Source organism: Dreissena polymorpha, chromosome 4, assembly GCF_020536995.1.
Source record: "Dreissena polymorpha isolate Duluth1 chromosome 4, UMN_Dpol_1.0, whole genome shotgun sequence".
In the NCBI taxonomy this organism is placed as follows: domain Eukaryota; kingdom Metazoa; phylum Mollusca; class Bivalvia; order Myida; family Dreissenidae; genus Dreissena; species Dreissena polymorpha.
Window position 1 is genome coordinate 36,601,507 of NC_068358.1, and position 20,101 is coordinate 36,621,607.

Below are 20,101 nucleotides of genomic sequence, written 5' to 3' on the forward strand. Positions count from 1 at the left end.
TTATTATGAAAAAATTTCATATTAAGTGCAATAGAATAAAAAGCTGAGCAACCCCAATTAATTAAAATAACTGCAATAATTTATGTACATTCCAAATGATTTCACATAGAATGCCAACAATTGCAAACCTTTCGAGACTGAGTTGAAGTCCCTCTCGGATGTGGCTGTCCCACTACTCGTAAAGACTCGAACCTGTGAAGTTTCACTCAAGTCCCCGAGTCGCACAATCGAGATATGAGCGACCGACTGGTCTCCCTTGATGATAGGCTCGTTTACCGTGAACTGGTTCTTCTCGAACATGATCCTTGGGACTGGACATGAAACAGAGAGAGTAGTCTAAAACATGATCCTTGGGACTGGACATGAAACAGAGAGAGTAGTCTCAAACATGATCCTTGGGACTGGACATGAAACAGAGAGAGAAGTGTCAAACATGACCCTTGGGACTGGACATGAAATAGAGAGAGTAGTCTCAAACATGATCCTTGGGACTGGACATGAAACAGACAGAGTAGTCTCAAACATGATCCTTGGGACTGGAAATGAAACAGAGAGAGTAGTCTCAAACATGATCCTTGGGACTGGACATGAAACAGAGAGAGTAATCTCAAACATGATCCTTGGGACTGGACATGAAACAGAGAGAGTAGTCTCAAACATGATCCTTGGAACTGGACATGAAACAGAGAGAGTAGTCTCAAACATGATCATTGGGACTGGACATGAAACAGAGAGAGTAGTCTAAAACATGATCCTTGGGACTGGACATGAAACAGAGAGAGTAGTCTTAAACATGATCCTTGGGACTGGACATGAAACAGAGAGAGAAGTCTCAAACATGACCCTTGGGACTGGACATGAAATAGAGAGAGTAGTCTCAAACATGATCCTTGGGACTGGACATGAAACAGAGAGAGTAGTCTCAAACATGATCATTGGGACTGGGCATGAAACAGACAGAGTAGTCTCAAACATGATCCTTGGGACTGGACATGAAACAGAGAGAGTAGTCTCAAACATGATCCTTGGGCCTGGACATGAAACAGAGAGAGTAGTCAACTGTTTAAGCCTCCTTCTTGGACAACTGAAAACTGTCATCCCAGATTAGTTTTTGCAGTGCACACTGCACATGCTTATCTGGGATGACACTTTAGCCAGTTTAGGCACATTCAGTAAGCCCAATTTTCCCAGAGTGACGTTCAAATGCACACACATTATTTCACTGCATTAAAGCTCCTAGAGAGACAGAAGACTTACTGTCATGTGGATCATCTATAACAACTTGTGTTGTCATCTGGGAGCCCAGAGTTGCTCCCCCTGGCAGACTGCTGGAAGGCGCGCTGAGAACCAGTCGGAAACTCTGCTCTTGCTCACGCACAGAATCCTCAACAAGCTGAACAACACACTCGGATGTCATGTCACCTGTTGAGGAACAATCAGATGGGAAGCATTTGTTAGCATTACAAATATAATCTTCAAGGTATCAGTCACTGAAAGAAATGGTCCAAACAATCTATACAAAATATTTATATTTTTTTTTATAACATTCCTGAAGACCAACAATAATCACAGGCCATTCTTCATAGAAAAGAGAATCTGAGCAAGCCCAGTGTCCAATTAACCTGTGCAGGACTTTCACGCTTTTGCTAATTTCAATCACCTATAATAGGCTTTATAGCAATGTTAACCTTTGTCATTTCTTTCTACACATCAAAATAAGTTAAATTTCAACAATGTGTCAGTTTTACATTTTGATGATACAAATCAAAATTAAACAGGTAAATGTACAGCAAGATTTCATGTCGTTGCAAATCATAATTGTCCATGCTAAAGTTGTAAAAGCTTGCCTATCTTCACAAACCAATCAGTATTCTTTAACAAGCAGTACCCTAAAAAAATAATCAGTGGCCAACAAAAAAACTAACCAGTCTCAAATAAAAAACTATGCAGTTTCCAATAAAAAAATAACCTTTTTCCAACAAAAAACTAATGAGTCTCCAACAAACCTGGATGAAAGACCACAAGAGACTGGTAACTAGTGTCCAACAAACCTGGACTGAAGACCATAAGATACTGGTATCAAGTCTCCAACAAACCTGGACTGAAGACCATAAGAGACTGGTAACTAGTGTCCAACAAACCTGGACTGAAGACCATAAGATACTGGTATCAAGTCTCCAACAAACCTGCACTGAAGACCATAATAGACCATACATCCCGATCTCTGCAGGACAGTCCGGCTTTTCAAGTGTTTGATATGAGACAATTTTTCCTGACATTACTAAAGAAACTTAAATTTGATACGTTCACAATAAAATTCGCTATTCAAGCTCTGTCTGGCTCATATATACCATCTCTTATCCTTTTAATGCTCCCTATTAGCAAACAATTTCTATTACCGTATACTTGCGCTTATAAGACCCCCTCGCTTATAAGACGCACCCCGACTTCGGACTTTATAATGGGTGGATTTAAGACTGACCCGCGTGTAAGACGCTGTCCAATTTTGCTGTTTTCATCGGCCAAAAACGGCGGAAAAACAGCAGTATGTTAAAGATAATTATCAATTAGTAACATATTGAGAATTTTTCAAACTTGCGCTGCATACAATTAGTAATTCACGCAGGTCTGAAAAATAAAACAATCAAACAACAAAGTAAATAATATTTGTTTATTTCATGATATATTAGTGGGTTTTAATTTATTTTCAAGTATTATTCATGCAATAAAAGTAATTATCAAACCAACAAAATGTCTAACAATTGCGTATTTAAGCAAACATATTACGTTCGTAATTTCAATGCACAAGCAAAAGATTGATCGTATCAGTCATCTTAAAATCCCTCAAACTCCTCACCATTGCTTTCACCGAACAGTTCGTACAGGCAGATACATCCACAGATTGATCGCGATTTTTCACAAGATCATCGAACAACTCGTCGTCCTGGGTACCATCCATTGAATTCAAAATACCACACTTTAGAATTGAATTCGAAATACCACACTTTAGAAATGACTTCATAACCATTTCACTTGGGATTTCATTCCAGGAGTCAACAAACCAGTGCGTATGTACGGCGTTCCCTAAGTAGTTTTTTAACACTATCCACAAGATGTGCGCGAAACATATCCCACACTAACATAGACTTTTTGTTTAATAATCCACCCGGGTGTTTGAACCACACTTCATCACACCACTTTTATGATATATCCTGGTCTACCCAACCTTCTCTTGCACAAATACGACCAGGTCCGATGGTAGTTTTTCTTTTGGCATAGTTTTGCGCCTAAACACAACAGCTGGCTTAAGTTTTGTTCCGTCTGCTAAACAGGCTAACACGACCGTAAAATGAGCCTTATCATTTCTCGAAGTTTTCACCGTTACTGTGTGAGTTCCCTTAACATCTACTGTCCGATTGCCAGGCATGTTGAAAAACATCGTTGTGACATCCATATTGCTGATTGACCCTAACTCGAAGTTGTTCTCTTTTCTGAGTTCAATGTTGTATTTATTAAGCTTGTCAACTTTCTCATCCAAGTCCTTTGGTAGCTTTTGCGTGATATGTGTTTTTTGTCTTAGCAAAAGATCGTGTCGTTTCATGAAGCGCGTACACCACCTGCATGAAGCTTTAAATTCCGTGTAACCGTGCTCTTTGGCAAGCTGAAGCGCCTTAAACCTAATAGTGTTACAAGTCACAAAAGGTCCACTACTGCGTAAGTCAATAATCCATTCTTTGAGTGTCCCCTCAATAGCATCGTACGGCGATAACACAGTCAGCATTTTCTTAACTGATAGCTAGATACAACGTTCAACTTTGACTTCCAGTCTCTAACCATTTTCTCAGTTACTCCAAATTCACGCTCGGTTGCACGATTTGAATGTGTTTTTGCATACTGGAGCACTTTCAACTTAAATGTCACATCATAAGAATTACGTTTGCATTTCATTTTGACAATTCCAGTAGTTGTAATTTGTAAATATAATTGTATTGTTTGACAGGTATTGAAAACTAATAAGCAGATACTTGAAAGCGTTTAGTTTTATTACCTAGATTATGCTCATTTTACGCCCATTTTACGCCTATTGTCTATCGACAATAGGTAACGCCTACTTTCATAAAATTAGCCATTCGCGTGATAGAGTGATAGACTCCGAAGTGCAGATCAAAATCACGTGTCAAGAAGAAAGCCATATGCGGATAATTGCATACGATCGCTCTTTGCTTCCGCCGTTGTTGACACCTAATAAATAAGGCATCATCAGCATTAGGGGGTCATCTGAATAAGCGTGTTTATTTAACAATTGACGTTTGCAAACTGGTAACTTATTTCAGAGGATACCCTAATTACCAATTATGTCTTAATTATGTCTTAATTGACAATTAACTATGTCGAACAAAGACGATCAGGTGATACAAACTTGCCAAGTAGCACTTGTAATCGGCAGCGTGTTTATTTAACAACTGACAGTTTCAAACTGAGAATTGATTTTGCTGTTGTTTTAAGCATGTTGGCATCGTGTCGCCGCTTACACACGTATACTATAATGGCCAATTTATTTGACATTTAACGATGTCGCCCGCAGACAATCGGTGATACAAACTTTTTAAGAATAATCACGGACAATATAACGTCTTATGCCCCAAAAATAACAAAATTCAAATTAAAATAAAAGACAACAAAAATCAATAACAATACATATTATTACAAGTAAATCAGTAACTGAACATAGCGTTCCTATACATGGTACGGGCCAATACAGACTTTAGAGAAAATGCAAATGGCTGCCGCGATGATTCAAAACAACTGACAAGTGTCCAACTTGGCTAGCGTAAGCCCAGTAAACTCGATATTTTGAAAAATTTCGTTTATTTTCACCAGTATCTCGCTTATAAGACGCGACCCCCAATGTAACTCATTAATTTGAGTCTTAAAAATGCGTCTTACAAGTGAAAGTATACGGTACTAGAGAGCATCTGTGTTGTTTTAGAAACCTTATCAGCAATTTATTAGAAAATCATTGATTTATAAACACCATGGTGCTTTTATGATAGGGGTCATTTATCGTCAATATTATTGATAAACATATTTATCGTCAATATTGGCCAGAAATTATGAGTTTTAGTAAGTAATTTGCTGATTACTGAATAAACTAAAGGTGGAATGTTTGATTGTTTTAGGTGTACTATTTGGTCAAATGTTGCAACATTTTTTATGGAATGTCCTATTTGGCATTTAAAAATTCTGGCATGTTTGCAAGAGACTGGTAACCAGTCTACCACGAACCTGGATTGAAGACCACAAGAGACTGGTCAGTGTTGGGCCGCTCTACAAAGTCCAGTCCACTCTTGGCCGTGACAGACTGGGTGTAGCACCTCACTTGTGATTGGCTGCTTAGGTCCCCTACTCTGGTAACCACAGCAACCATGTGGCGCTCATTTTCCAGTACAAGGTATTCTGCAGCCTCAAACTGCATCCTGGGCACTGGGGATAATATAGGAATATTTAAACCCTTTAACACTTAGATACGTATTTTCATGCATTTGTATTCCCTTAGAAAGTTATATTTAATTGAAGACCTTTCTTATTAAATTAGAGTTTTAAAGGATTTATTTCCAACCCTTAGATACTGATGAGCAGCAAACCGCATAAAACCTGAACAGAATAGGAGTTACTCGCAGGCTGTTCTGGTTTTATGCTGGTTGCAAAAACCATTTTCACTTTGCTTCTTAGTAGTAAAGGGTTAATAAAGTAATATCAATAATCATACATTTGTTAACTGGAAAAGAATATTTTCATTGATAAACCACATTAAGACAAATATTGCTTGTAAACAGATTTAGTGGTCTATTTTCACATAATTGTTTTAAGATTGAGCACATGTGATTTACCTTAATATTTGAGTACATGAAGAATATTTTGACAGAATATGGTGGATATATGTGTAAAAAAATTAGTCTTGTTCTGGGAAAATGGTGCTTAATGCATGTGCTTAAATTGTCATCCCAGATTAGCCTGTGCAGTCCACACAGGCTAACCTGGGACAATGCTTTTCACATTTATGGTAATTTTTATTCAAAGGCAATCCCTTCATAGAGAAAATCCAGTTAAGGCGGAAAATGTTGTCCCAGATTAGCCTGTGTAAACTGCACAGGCTTATCTGGGTCAACATGCACTTTACGAACAAGCATAAAACCCTGTTTTTTTAAAGCTAGGCTCCAATGTTAATCAGACACAACAGTTCCATGCTTACAGTCTGACAGGGAGTCGTTCATAGTGATGACGGTCCTATGGGGTTCAGCCAGGCGGCCCCCTACTGGGATTTGAAGGTCAAGGTGAAAGGTCTCCGGGCCCTCAAGGCGGGGGCTGGCAAGGTCGTCCAATATGGTTACCCGCAGAGTTTTGGTCGTTTCTCCAGGGACAAAGTCCAGTATCTTCATCACAGGAATGTAGTCGACACCTTCTGGAAGATCAGACATGAAGACTTTAATTAATAATGCTATTCAACATTTATTACTTGTATTATTTGGAATAATAAAGGTCTAAATACCTCTGTCAAAACGATTAACACAAAAATTTAATCAAGATCTTTAGAATTCAAAGATGTAACTGTCTTATGGCAATAACAATCATCCCTCCTTATGCAGAACATGTCATACACTGTTCACAAAGTACTTAAAGGGGCCTTTTCACAGATTTTGGCATTTTTTTAACTTATTCATTAAATGCTTTATATTGATAAATGTAAACATTGGATCATAAAAGCTCCAGTAAAAAATAAAGAAAAAAATTTAAAAAAGGAAAAGAACATTGCCCGGAGCAGGTTTCGAACCAGTGACCCCTGGAGTCCTGCCAGAGTCCTGAAGTAAAAACGCTTTAGCCTACTGAGCTATTCCGCCGAGTACACATTCTTGACGTATTTTATACCTTATATAAGCAATCTTCGTAGTTTCACAAAATTTAACGACAAAAACAGAACTCTCCAAATTATTCAATCGTTTCGCGTTGCAACGCTTTATAATTTTTAGGGTTTAAAATCGTCAAAAGATGCATATAATGGCTATATTAGAGCATGGTTAATGTTCAGTATTACTGTTTCCTCACAAATATCATAACTAAAACGAAAACTTACGAATCTGAAACAACTTTTTTCAATTTTGTCAATTTACCAAAGCGTGAAAAGATCCCTTTAAGTTTAAACAAGACAGGTCATATGATCAATAAAAAATCTGAATGATTTAACACACTTGTCAATGAAATTTCTTTGTTTTGGCTCAGTAGTTGTGCCTACCTTCTGCAGGCTGGCTCCCAGCACTGCCTGAAAGGACGGTGACACTTGAGGGCTGGGAAAGGTCGGTTCCTGTCTTCCAAACATTCACCTCCAGGGAACCGGCACCCTCGTCCACCTGATACTTGGCCTCAGAGAAGTAGAACTCTGGCTCTGAAAGGAATCCATAGGATACAGGGACTGTCCATAGACATTTGGTTTTAACCTAGTCTCCTGCCTCAGTGGCATAGCACTCCGGCTTCGAAAGGTTCATGTGATACTGTGACTGTCAAGACACATTAAGATTTAACCTGGTACCCAGCTCTGAAAGGCCCATTGGATACTGTGACTCTAAAAAGACATTAAGATTAAACCCGGTACCCAGCTCTGAAAGGCCCATAGGATACTGTGACTCTAAAGAGACATTAAGATTAAACCTGGTACCCAGCTCTCAAAGGCCCATTGGATACTGTGACTGTCAAGAGACATTAAGATTAAACCCGGTACCCAGCTCTGAAAGGCCCATAAGATACTGCGACTTTAAAGAGACATTAAGACTAAACCTGGTACCCAGCTCTGAAAGGCCGATTGTATATTGTGACTCTAAACAGACATTAAGATTAAACCCGGTACCCAGCTCTGAAAGGCCCATAGGATACTGTGACTCTAAAGAGACATTAAGATTAAACCTTGTACCCAGCTCTGAAAGGCCCATTGGATACTGTGACTTAAATAAGACATTAAGATTAAACCCGGTACCCAGCTCTAAAAGGCCTATAGGATACTGTGACTCTAAAGAGACATTAAGATTAAACCCGGTACCCAGCTCTGAAAGGCCCATAGGATACTGTGACTCTAAAGAAACATTAAGATTAAACCCGGTACCCAGCTCTGAAAGGCCTATAGGATATTGTGACTCTAAAAAGACATTAAGATTAAACCCGGTACCCAGCTCTGAAAGGCCTATAGGATACTGTGACTCTAAAGAGACATTAAGATTAAACCTGGTACCCAGCTCTGAAAGGCCCATAGGAAACTGTGACTCTAGAGACATTTAGTTCAATCATATGGGCTTTGCTCTAGGAAAATAGGGCTTAATGCATGTGCATAATGTGTTGTCCAACATTAGCCTGTGCATTTCCCAGAATCTAATTTGGGATGGCATTTATTTACTAAACTTTTTTTTTTACTCGGAAGAAACTTCCTTTAAACCAAAACTATAATGAAAGCAGAAACTGGCATCACCAATTAGCCTGTGCAGAATGCACAAGCTAATATGTGACAACACTTTAAAGATGATACTTCCCACTGTTTACATATTTGCTATTAAGCAAAATTAAAATGGAATTTGAATTCTGAAAATTTGTAATGTCTGTATTCGAATTATGCAACAAAATGACACACACAAATAACCATGATTAACAAGGGATTTAATACATCATGATTAACAATGGATTTAATACATTGCTTAAAGAGTCTGAAACCAAAGTTACCTCCCTCATAGTGACGTACCAACAGGAAGTTTGATCTTTAGATAATACCATTATAATAGAATTGAATACAGTAAAACTTCGATAACTCGAGGAAGAACTGGACTGACCTCGATGCTCGAGTTATCGCAGGTTTCGAGTAATCCATGGTATTATTTGTTTTCACTGTCTCAGTTGATGATGCTCAATTTCTGACCGCAAACACTTTATTTACATGTAAGACGGTGCTAGAGAAAAAAAGGCTTTGTAAATACCGCTTACGGTTACAGTATAATAAACAAAACAATAAGGATTATCGTAAATTTGTTTAATTAATTCAACATACACACAAAACACATGTATAATAACAAATATTACATCAATATTCAATGAACATGTAGCATATTAAAAAAGCACACATGCGCATGAAAAAAAACAACACTAAAAACAACATCATCACTACACACTTTGTATTTTATGATCATTCAGTCAGACTTGTGTTGCGCAAAGTCTAGAATTAAAGATTGTCGCAACCCATTTGCTTCCCTGAACTGATGGTCTGTGTTAGGCGTTGCTTGAAAGAATCTGCGTACTACATCAAGCGCTTTGGTGGCAATTTGCAGTGTTTCTCAAAGGATGACAATTTGCAGTGGTTCTCAAACTGCAACTAACTTCACACCTAATCAAGCGTCTTTTGTCTGCTTGATTGCGCTGTTTTCACAACTCGAATATTTTTAGCACCGACCAGACGAGAAAGTGTCCTCGAAAAATTGCCAGTTAATTAGGTGTGAATTCAGGGACCGGCACACATCCTCGAGTTATCGAAAATCGCATGTTTGAGTTATTGCGGGTATTTTTATATAGAAAATAAAGGAAAATGCTAGGGACTTCCTTTAATGCTCGAGTAATCGCCAGTTTTCGAGAAATCGCAAGATCGAGTTATTGCAATTCTACTGTATATTTAAACAATGTGTGCATACTTTCCCATGTAACTACATCATCTCAAAAAAACAACATTTCTATGTAATGGTATGTGGCAGGTATCGCTCACAATGAGGAATCCCATCATCTCATAAATCAACTTAAGTTTATCCCCTTAAAACATCACAAATACATTCCCAATGCAGTTTTTAAATTCCCTGAAAATCATGTGCAGCTGTGCACTGTTGTTTTTGACACCCGACATTTACAAATGATTGTTGTGATAGAGGGGATCTTCAAACTAAGATGCCGTAGAAACAAGGTAATGCATTTAACATGTGCTGGGGACTTTAAGATGCAATAGACTGCAATAAAAAACAGGAGACCAGTTCATGCATTAGGTTCATTATACCATGGTTTTGTCAGCAAAAACAACCAAAACACTCAGTAAAACTTTGAAAAGGTTGAAGCAGGCGGGACAAAAACACCATTGGCCAATTATCTGGGTATTTCTAGACAGTCAAGAGTCTGAAGAAAATCCTCAGAATTTAGAAATGAGCGTCGTTCTGGGAAAATGGGGTTTAACGCATGTGCATAAAATGTTGTCCCAGATAAGCCCGTAAAGTTTGCACAGGCTGATCAGAGACCACACTTTCTGCTTTTATAGTATTTTTTAAAAATCAAGTCTCTTCTAAACAAAAAAACAGTACAGGCATAAATTGTTGTCCCTGATTAGCCTGTGCAGACGAAACGTTATGCACATGCTTTAAAGCCCCTTTTCCCAGAGAGAGGCTCAAATGTAAAGAAAACAGCCGCTTTGATCAGTGAAACAAACTGACACATTGATCAGATTTACAGAGTAGATGGTGTCAACACATCTATCTAATGGAAGATCCATGGTTATGTCTGTGATCAGGTTTTTGTAAGCTATTTTATCAATGATTTACAAGCCCATCACTCTCACTGACATGGATAGGCTCATGAAATCTTGTACCAAAATAGTTAATGTCATAATTGCAAAGAAACCCGTCAGATTTATTGGTGATCAGTCTCCAGTGAATAGATAAAACTGTGTTTATGGTGCTGTGGGCAACAAGTATATAATATTTCATGCATGTAGTACAAGTTTAATATCAAAACATCTAAGGAAATTTAATGACCCTACACTTTGTAAGACCATATTGATCTTCAGTTACAAAGAAAGTTGACTTTTTATTTGATGAAACATGCAGTCAGTAAAACCAAGTGTACATCAATTAAATCTATATTGATGCCATAACAATAATTAATACTTATATGGCTGGGAAAGCTGCCTCATCTATTATTAACTACTTAATGTGGCGTCATGGTTAGAAAAGATATCGCCATACTACAAGTCTGTTAAACCTTTATGCTTATTGGCGTTGCTCTAGAGAGCGGCGACTAGTATGTAATGCCTTTTTTTTTTCGCTTATGGGAGGAGAAGTTATTTTACGGATCAATGTATATTTTTTTGTTTTAAGAATATCTTGCATAGTGGTGATTTTTTGTGTAAATTAGTGTAAATAAGTACTGCATTTGTGCCTATTACATTTATTACAACATTTATTGCCAATAATGCAAAGCTAATTGTTTTAATTAATAACTGATCCACAACTGATCACAGGGGAAAGATCACACGGACTGGGCAAATACGCAAAACTTTCTGGTTTTGTATAAAAACAAAACATAATCAAAATATATTTATTTTGTGGTTTTTCTAATTTGCTCATTTAGTGGAGAATCAATGTTGTACGATATTTGACGACCTATCCCGCAAGCAAGTTTATTGGAAGGTGTAGTGGTACAAAAACGTACAATGTATTAGTTTATTAATAGACATATAATAACCATCGCTATACACAACTTCACCAAATAGCAGTACATATGTCAGCGGGAATAGCTCAGTTGGGAGAGCGTTAGACTGAAGTTGTTTACGCAACAATCATCTAAAGGCCCCCGGTTCAATCCAGGGTTCCGGCACGAACAGAACAGTTTGCCGGCTGACAATTTTTTTCAGTCAGTTTAATAAATAAAACAAAGCTTTATTTTATGTAGACATTTTAAAATCCATTTTACTGCAATTGGACATTTTTATTAAAATTAATGGATGCCCCGTGGTGACAACGTTAATTAAAATTTCTTACATCACTTAAATATCTTATAAAAAAATACACGTGTTTTTATATTAACAAATAAATGCAAACAACACATCTATTATCCGTGCATTTTTATGGTTGTCTATCATAGGCCCTAAGTACTATCCCTACCACATATAGAGCGTGAAGCGCGACATATATTATTGATTGTTTCAATGAGTTGCGATAAAGGAAGCAGCCGCTTATCAAGGAGGAGCTGTGTCCCAGCAACCCGTTTCCCTAGAGTCAAGCACTCCTCGGAGTTTTTTTTATTAAGAACCACATATAGAGCGCGTAGCGTGACACGTATTACTATCCAGGTGGTATGGGCCCTTAAGCATTATCCGACCATTACGTCCATAGTTATCTTCCTTAGAATTTGAGAAATTTTGAAATCGTTCGAAGTCCAAAATTTTCATCCGATTGTTCCCAAACTTGCAGAAGTTTTTTTATCAATGAGGATCCAACCCAAACTCTCTATATGAGCAATATCGGACCATAAGTCCAGAATTATGTCTCTTTGTTTTTAAAAATAAAAGTGAAAAACTGCTTGGTTAGGTGATTATGTCAACATTTTTCATCAGATCCTTTCCAAACTTACAGTGTCTTCATATCAATGAGCATTTTTACCTCATTAAAAATGAGAAACATCGGGACAATAAGTCCAGAATTTTTTTCTATTAAATTTGACAAAATAAACAATTTCCACTTGTTTAAAAGATTTCACCTTTTTATATCAGTATTACTCGAACCCTATTGAAAATGATGAATATCGGAGCAATAAATCTAATATGATCTTTTACTGAATTTCAAAGTACACTGTAACTCCAATATAGTGCGGTCCGTTATAACGCTGTGTCCAATATAACGCGGGGGGTGCTTGGATCCCGTTTTTTCTCCAACCTTCCATTTCTGATTCAAATCCATGTTATGCAACTACTTGTATTTTCAGAAAATTCAAAGAAGCCAGCGATCACAGCTTGATTGCTTTATCCATTCGTTTAACTGATTTTAATCGATTAGAGGTTAAACGACACTCGACAGCTAATTGGTGTTAATCTGTTGTGTAATGTCAATAAAGGTGTGAAAACTCGCGAGTCTGTGTTTATTACATGTATTCCCTATCAGAGCGGTTCGATGCGCTAATTTCAATAATGTAAGTGCAAGCGTAATAATTATAAAATTAAAGTTATTTAATACGATTACCTGTTTATGTTTTATATTTATCGTGTATTGTATTTCATTGTATAAACTATGGCTGTGTAAGTGTGTTATCGTTTATTATATGCTATACAAGCTTGATACATAAAAAGATCTTTGTGTGTGTTTAATGTTTCAGTACGTATACGAAAAGTAAATTAAAAAATCCTGACGATTTATTTACATGCTAACGCAGAGTAATTGTTAACAGAGATTCACTTAAATTTTTGCGCGTTATCAGAAAGTCCACGGAAAGCATGTTTTTTACATGCTGCGTATGACGCAATAAAACATTACTTTGTACATGTATCGTATTGCATTCAATCTAAATTTAAATTCGCTCGTCTAATGAAAGCTTTTCCCCATAATGCACTGTACTATTTTTCTGAAAAATGGCGTAGGCATATGAATTTGTTTACGAAATTCGTAAACATATTTCTTGTAATAAATGTTAAACATTATTTTTTTGTAAGTGATGTTGTAATTATATTGGATTATCGGAAAAATGTGCACATTAGAAAAGCGGTATATATACTGTTATCGTTCGATTCGATTTATATGCATGTATTTGCGGATGACAACACAGCATGACAATATAAATAAATAAGCTCAAAACTTATAACGCTGTCCGTTTATAACGCTGTTGTGTGGCTTGGACCCAGTCATCCGTGTTATATTGGAGTTACAGTGTATTGTGAAATGCAGCTTCTTTATGCAATTTACAGTTTTCATTCAATTTGTTTTCAAACTCTTAGTGTTTTCATATCAATGAGTACTCAACCCCTATCGAAAATGAGCAATGTAAGAATAAGTTCAGAATCATCTCCCCTTGAAGTTGAGAAAAATATGAAATTACACTTACAAGATGAAGCAGATTTTTTAAAACCTACACAGTTCTGTTCCATTAATGAAAACTGCACATGGATACCAGTAAAAAAAGGAAACAAATGTAAATAAAATGAACTATGAAATATCTGGGGGTTATACAACACAAAATCATAGATAATGGTTATTTGGGGGTTATAACACAACATCATAAATAATGGTTATTTGGGGGGTTATAACACAAAATTATAGATAATGGTTATACCAGTATATTTTTCTATTTTTTTTTAAATAATCGGCTAATATATTAATATTTACAATACAAAAAAAATCGTTCCATGTTACTTCATTGAGTGCCTTTTACACTGAAATTTCCGACGCCCTTTGATGCTTTGCATCAATACTTATCTTGTATGTATATATCATAGATATAAAGATAAAACACAGTATTATGAGAATTTGGAATAAGACATCACAGTTGCAATGGACATCATTTTGGTGATTTATATCTCAAAAGAAACTGTTCATTTCATGTTCTGCAATTTTGTAAAATAATGTCTATAATTTTAATTAAAATAAATAAGCATGTATGACACTGTAAGTTAAAACAATATGAGGGCAATTACACTGCTGTAGAACAATTCTGCTTGCTAAATATAATAGCCCTCATAAAGCAATTATTTGTATAAATCTATCATATATCAAGTTGCGAGACATTTTGCATGTGACTAGATATTAATGTAGTTCATGTATTATGTGCAGAAATCTGCCAGCAGAAATCAATGGCAATTAGAACATCATTAATTAAAAAATAGTTTAATAGCCTTACATTTTATTACCACTGAAGAGCTAATTTGTGCAACTTACAAATAAGTTGTAAAATTAACATATGTCATTGCAAATTACAGTACAAAGGTTGCACCTACAAAAAAATACATAATTGAAAATGTTTTTCCTACACATACATTTTATGTAAAACACATATGCTTTCAATACAATTATACGTGCAGTCATATTCCTGCCATTAACAGCCATAAAACACGCCATGCCTTAATGACAAACGGCAAGGGGCAAGGTAATAAGGCACTTAGTGTTGATATGTGGAATTTATCCACCCAGACTTATGAGTTTTCATTGTAAAACATGTCTGACTCTCTCTTCTTGTAAGCTGGGATCATACCTATCCAAACTGTCAATAGTGAAATAGCTAAATTGATAAACCAACAAGTTAGGCTATATTATGATCCAGGGATCATATTTTTTTCGGTTTGTCGGTCCTAGACCGATTGGGGTCATGAAAAACCGATTTAATATCCCAAACAGTCGGTCCGATTCTGTTTGCTAAAATTCCCATGTCATGAAATTGATTACACAGTGCACATGCTAACACACCCTAATGACATTCTTATCTCAATTAGGTGTGATAAACCATTCGCTGCAGTCTGACTCTCTAAACCTGTCACGACTGGTTTATTGCACGTCAGACCAAGAATAAACGAGAGCGCCGATGGCGTTAAAAGCATAGGTGCAAGATACAGGGAAGAATGGCGTCACGTGGTATAATGTAGTTCGATATCGCCATCCGCTAATTTCTCAAATCAATAATTTCAAACAATTACCGACTATTTAAATAGATAATCTTTCCATTTACATCAGTGTTTGAAACGCTTATGAAAAATAATTACCAAAGCCTTTCAAAATTTAAGCACGGACAGATCTGTATCGAACTATTCTTTTCACAAATGAAAAAAGACGCTACCCTATTTGTCGGCGTCAAGAATTTGTCGTAAAACTTGTGGTAAGTGTTAGATGCAGACGTGCACAACAGATTGAGTTCTGAATACAGATTTCTGAATGCAGATTTTTATAGAAACTCCTCACAGCAGTTACTTCCCTTGCTTCGTCCGGTCAGTAACTTCTAGTATAAGGGAGGCCACTGCGTAGGAGATTGAGATTTATAGTGCAGATGGAATTGTTTTACGAACGAAATTTGTTTTAGGTTATAAGAAGATTTTTTAACATAAAACGGTCTTAGAAAAATTCACTAAAAACGGTGTCAGCAATATTCTTGGAAGAAAACGTTAGAAAAACGTTTCCAAAAAAAAATGGTAAGAATGACCATATACTAAATTAAATAGATATTTCGTCTGATTTTTGATCAGGTAAGGCTTCATAAAGGGCAACCGATCGATGTGGATTTTTGAAATGTGGTATATACCATAAGCATAGGTGCATAAACGCACCTATGCTAAAAACTTGTGAACAGCGGATTAGAGACGCGTCCGAAATTAATGAGGGTGGTCAAAAAATGTGCAAACTGAAATAATCGCAAAACAATTTAAGAGACTTAAGGCCTGTGATGTACATATCGATCGATTATCAGAGTCATTGTGTGTCTATTGATAGTTATCATTGTTATAGCGGTTTCTCTGTTTTGTCTGCTAAGGTAACTGCGCGCACTGGTTTAATTATAATCGGTCTTCGAAGTTAATTGACGTGCATGTGATACAAAACAATATGTTGCGATTGTAATGTATTGTTATCACTGCAAACTGTAATAAATTTAATAATATCTGAGATAGAAGTAAAAAACGATTCTAACACGGCACGTGAAAACTTTCTTAAAAACAAAGATAATCCTGTTATATAATTATGAATGAAAGTCGCGGATCTGATCGACAGAACAGCCGAAAGTTATTTTTATGGGCAGAACTTTACATAAAATAGTACACAAGAAAAATAATATAGATTGTATAAATCTTTAGTAAAAACAATGTTAGAATCGAAATAATTTGTGTACTTTATAGTTTGTTGTTAAAAAACCCACGACCGGAAAATTAGATGCGTGGTTTCAAATCAATCGTGCTTTGCACTCGTGATTTAATCCCTATGCATCTGAACTATCGGCTATGGGATATTTGACAACAAACACGAATTATTTCTTAATTATTTGGTTTTGTTATTGTCAGTAGCCAACCTACGCACAGACATTTGTTTGGTTCAGTGCATGTTTGTATGCTATTATCGAGTTGACAATGATTGAAAAACATCGGTATATACTTACACAGATTAATAATATTGACAACGATGAAAAAAAGTCTAATAAAACAGCACACGAAACAACATTGAAATAGCAAATGATAAAACCAGTGTAGAAAACTTGTATGTTCCGTTAAAAAAAATGCCTAAGGGAATTTTACTTGTAGATCTACATTTATTATACCACCTTCAAGAATAGCAAAATCAATGGTATATATATTTTAACGTAATTTGTCATGATTTCGGATATAAATTTTCGGATACTTTTGACCCATTTATATCCAGACCGATTGATGTTGCGGGAAAATATGATCCCTGTTATGAACATGGTTTTATGTTGTGAAAAAGCAGAATATGTGACACCTTATTAAAGATTTTGAATATATGCAGAACAAATTAACTTGCATATATACTGGAATGAAGTAAGCTCTATTATTAAAGCACCTCAAAATTCTCATATAAAAGTTGGTGCACAAGATAAATGGCTATGTTATAATAATATGGTAAACATTTAAATAACCAGCCTCATTTCACGGACCTTTTTTGATTACACGTCTCAGAATGTAAAGACATCTTCTACCATCATCATTAAAATCTCTGCTTTCTATCAACATTATCATTAATACTTATCCTGCATTCTACACATAAGCACATCTCAGCACAACAATTTCCTAATGACTGTTTGCACATACTTAAGAGACAATAAAAATATTTTATTCACAACACCCTAATTGAAAATGCTATTTATCTTCAATTAAATGTTATGTAAATTGACAACATGGCTTTTCAATTAGACCAAGATGTAAGCAGCAGCTTTCCTCACATTAGGTGTATGATTATGTCATTTGTGGGACCACATGCTGCTCTACAAGGATTTAGGAGGAGTTCTGCAATGGTTCAAGGTGACAGCATAGATTGGACACCATGATTGGAATGGCAGACTGATTTTATCACTGCAAATTGCCCCAAAAAACAATGCGTGGCATTACTGAGAAAGGGTTCTGATTAATGGCAACAACTATCAAGAGTAAGGACCAGTTCATGGTAATCAGTAATAGAAACATGTTAAAATAATTGATCCATGTGGAATATGAGCCATGTTCTAGTTGTACAAGGCTTTAAAATGCGTGTGCGGAAAGTGTTGTCTGGAAATGCACAGGCTAATCAGTGAGGACACTTTTAGTCTGGATAGAAGTTTTAGTTTAAAGGAGGTCTCTCCTAAATGAAAGTCCAGACTAAGCGAAAAATTTCATACCTGCACAGGCTAATCTGGGACTACACTTAAAGGGGCCTTTTCACAGATTTTGGCATATTTTGAAGTTTGTCATTAAATGCTTTATATTGATAAATGTAAACATTGGATCTTAAAAGCTCCAGTAAAAAATCAAGAATAAAATTAAAAAAGGAAAAATTGTAGCCGGTAACAGGGCTGGAACCAGTGACCCCCAGAGTCCTGGAATTAGTCTGAAGTAAAAACGCAATAGCTCTCTCGGCTATTCCGCTGGGTATACACAGTTTAAGTATTTTATACCTTATATAAGCAATCTTCGTAGTTTCGTAAATTTAAAAGACAACAACAGAACTCTCCAAATTATTCAATCGTTTCGCGTTGCAACGCTTTATAATTTTTAGGTTTTCAAATCGTCAAAAGATACATAAAATGGCAATATTCGACTATGGTAAATGTTCAGTAATACGGTTTATTTTAAACCAAATATCATAACTAGAACGAAAATTCGCTTATCTGAAAAAACTTTTTTTCAATTTTGTCAATTTACCAAACCGTGAAAAGATCCCTTTAATACACATACATTAAGCCTGGTTTTCCCAGATCACGGCTTGTATATGATTCATGTAGAACATGATTACAGCAGTTCAAAATCTTACACTTAGGATCTGCTACACATTATTGGATCATGTAGAACATAAATCATTAACAACATTACCAATGTTCAAGTGGATCTGAGGCAATGGACTTGAACCTTTTTTTAATATGATTGTCTGTGATACACATTGATTTAACAAAGAGCAACAGCTCTACTTTGAACATTGATGTACAATTATGACTTTGACCTTGAAGGTACAAAAATGGTTTTTGTGTATGACATTGATTTTTATTTTTCCTGGGCAAGATCATCCAATCTAATCAATTGGCCATGCTAAGTACAAATGAACGTCGCTCTGGGAAAACAGGGCTTAATGCTTGAGGGTAAAGTGCCATCACAAATTAGCCGACTGAATAGGATAATCTGGCCCAAAACTTCACGGACATTCGTTCAGTACCCCTTTTTGAAAAACCTGTGCCAGAGAGGTAGGGGGGCAAATTGGCGCTAGCAAAAATTTCACTGCCCATTCCAAAACAAGTTGTGTGGCTTGTATTCAAACTAACTATCCTTGGCTTCACAGTCAAGCCCTATACCATGAGAACTCACTGGGAAATCAAGCCATCAATGATTTTTCTTCTATTTTTTTCATGAAAAAAGGCGCAAATAAAAAAATCCCCTACACAGTTCTTGACAAACAATTACACAAATCTGACCATTATAATCCACAAAAATGTACTACAAAATAACGCTGATCTTCAAGAGAAACATTATTTTTACTACCTCGATATTGTAATCCAATGGTATGTTAACGTTACAGTTCCATGTAATGTTTATACCCATTTTAATACTGTTGGGCTATGGGACAAATGTCTGTTATGTTGGAAAGGTGCCATATTATTTCATGTGAAAGTTGTTTGTCTCATAAACCTGACTTCCAGAGATTATTGCACAATAGTCTTCTACTTTAACATTCATTTCTGAACATCCAGTGGTGTATGGACCCAAATGTCTGTTCTTGCATGAAATTGTAAATCACTTTCAGATGTAAAACAAAATAAGTAGGAAATTTGTTTTAAGAGGAGTTAAAAGTAACCTGTGATAGACTTCAGAAGTTTCCTGGTATCAAGCAGAATTATGAAAACATCTCAACAAAGTGTTCAATACCAGAACTTGAATACTGCTTTATATTACAATTGATTTTCCATAATACTATTCTTCTTGTATGATTTCAATAACAAGGGCTGTTTGTAAAACATGCATGCCCCCCATACGGGCTTTCCGTTGTAGTGGCAGCCATTGTGGGAATACGATTTTTGTCACTGTGACCTTGACCTTTGACCTAGTGACCTGAAAATCAATAGGGGTCATCTGCAGGTCACGATTAATGTACCTATGAAG

The 20,101-nt window shown here is 36.1% G+C and overlaps 1 protein-coding gene across 2 annotated transcripts in view; it reads right to left on the minus strand.

Moving 5' to 3' along the window:
- The window catches only part of LOC127879383 (FRAS1-related extracellular matrix protein 2-like), a 326,727-nt gene that overhangs the window by 210,417 nt on the left and 96,209 nt on the right, over positions 1 to 20,101 (minus strand). For both annotated transcript variants that reach the window (XM_052426164.1, XM_052426163.1), the window contains exons 8-12: positions 7,292 to 7,441; positions 6,254 to 6,463; positions 5,287 to 5,484; positions 1,258 to 1,422; positions 129 to 311 (exon numbers count right to left, since the gene is read on the minus strand). In XM_052426164.1, coding sequence (XP_052282124.1) covers positions 129 to 311; positions 1,258 to 1,422; positions 5,287 to 5,484; positions 6,254 to 6,463; positions 7,292 to 7,441 — 906 coding nt within the window. The remainder of the gene's footprint in view (positions 1 to 128; positions 312 to 1,257; positions 1,423 to 5,286; positions 5,485 to 6,253; positions 6,464 to 7,291; positions 7,442 to 20,101) is intronic.